This window comes from Pygoscelis adeliae, unplaced genomic scaffold (genome assembly GCF_000699105.1).
Source record: "Pygoscelis adeliae isolate BGI_AS28 unplaced genomic scaffold, ASM69910v1 Scaffold286, whole genome shotgun sequence".
NCBI classification, from domain to species: domain Eukaryota; kingdom Metazoa; phylum Chordata; class Aves; order Sphenisciformes; family Spheniscidae; genus Pygoscelis; species Pygoscelis adeliae.
The window spans coordinates 424650-425253 of record NW_008825076.1 but is presented as its reverse complement, the minus strand read 5'-3'; the positions used below and the strand labels follow the sequence as shown (position 1 = coordinate 425253).

The 604-nt window shown below is 52.0% G+C and overlaps 1 protein-coding gene across 1 annotated transcript in view; it reads right to left on the bottom strand.

Annotated features, from left to right (window-relative positions):
* Positions 1-471, bottom strand: part of SERINC3 (serine incorporator 3) — a 7508-nt gene extending 7037 nt beyond the window's left edge. Inside the window, exon 1 of the mRNA XM_009326713.1 lies at positions 310-471. Within this exon, the coding sequence (XP_009324988.1) occupies positions 310-345 (36 nt within the window). The 5' untranslated portion in view covers positions 346-471. The remainder of the gene's footprint in view (positions 1-309) is intronic.
* Positions 472-604: the final 133 nt, after the last annotated feature.

Here is a 604-nt window from a genome sequence, read left to right as displayed (position 1 = left end):
CTTTCCCTATGTCATCACTGAAAGCATCCAGGGAGATTAAGATACCAAAGGAGCAGGCCTCTGATAACGACTGGCAACCTCCAGGTCTGGTCAGGTTTGAGACCAGGCACGTACTTAAAAATGTACATTCACTGCATCTGCGATTTCAGCTAGAAGCCGTTCAGTACCCGCAGTCTCTTGACTCGGGGGACAAGGCACATTTGGGTGTTTGTGTCTCTCACGTAATCCATCCCAAGTAAAGAGAATCAATAGTCACCGGCACAAGTAACGGTTCTGCAAACAGTCAGAAAGAGCTTTTCCCCTCCATACCTTTTTCAGCTGCTCTTCCATGCCTGGTGCCAGCATAATGCAGGCAAGAACGGTACTGAGGAGGAGGAGGAAGGCATAGATAAGACGCGTCACTGTTGAATTCTTGCTGTTGGGACAACATTGGCACAGTAAACACGAGGCACCGCTGCACAGACAGGGAATCTGAAGGACAGAGACAGAAGTAGTAAGGGCATTCCCCTCGCGGCTGACGGCGGGGCGTCCAACGACACCGAGAGGAAAACCCGAACCCCATTTACAGACACCCCGCTCCCCGCCGGACCGCACGGATAAACCG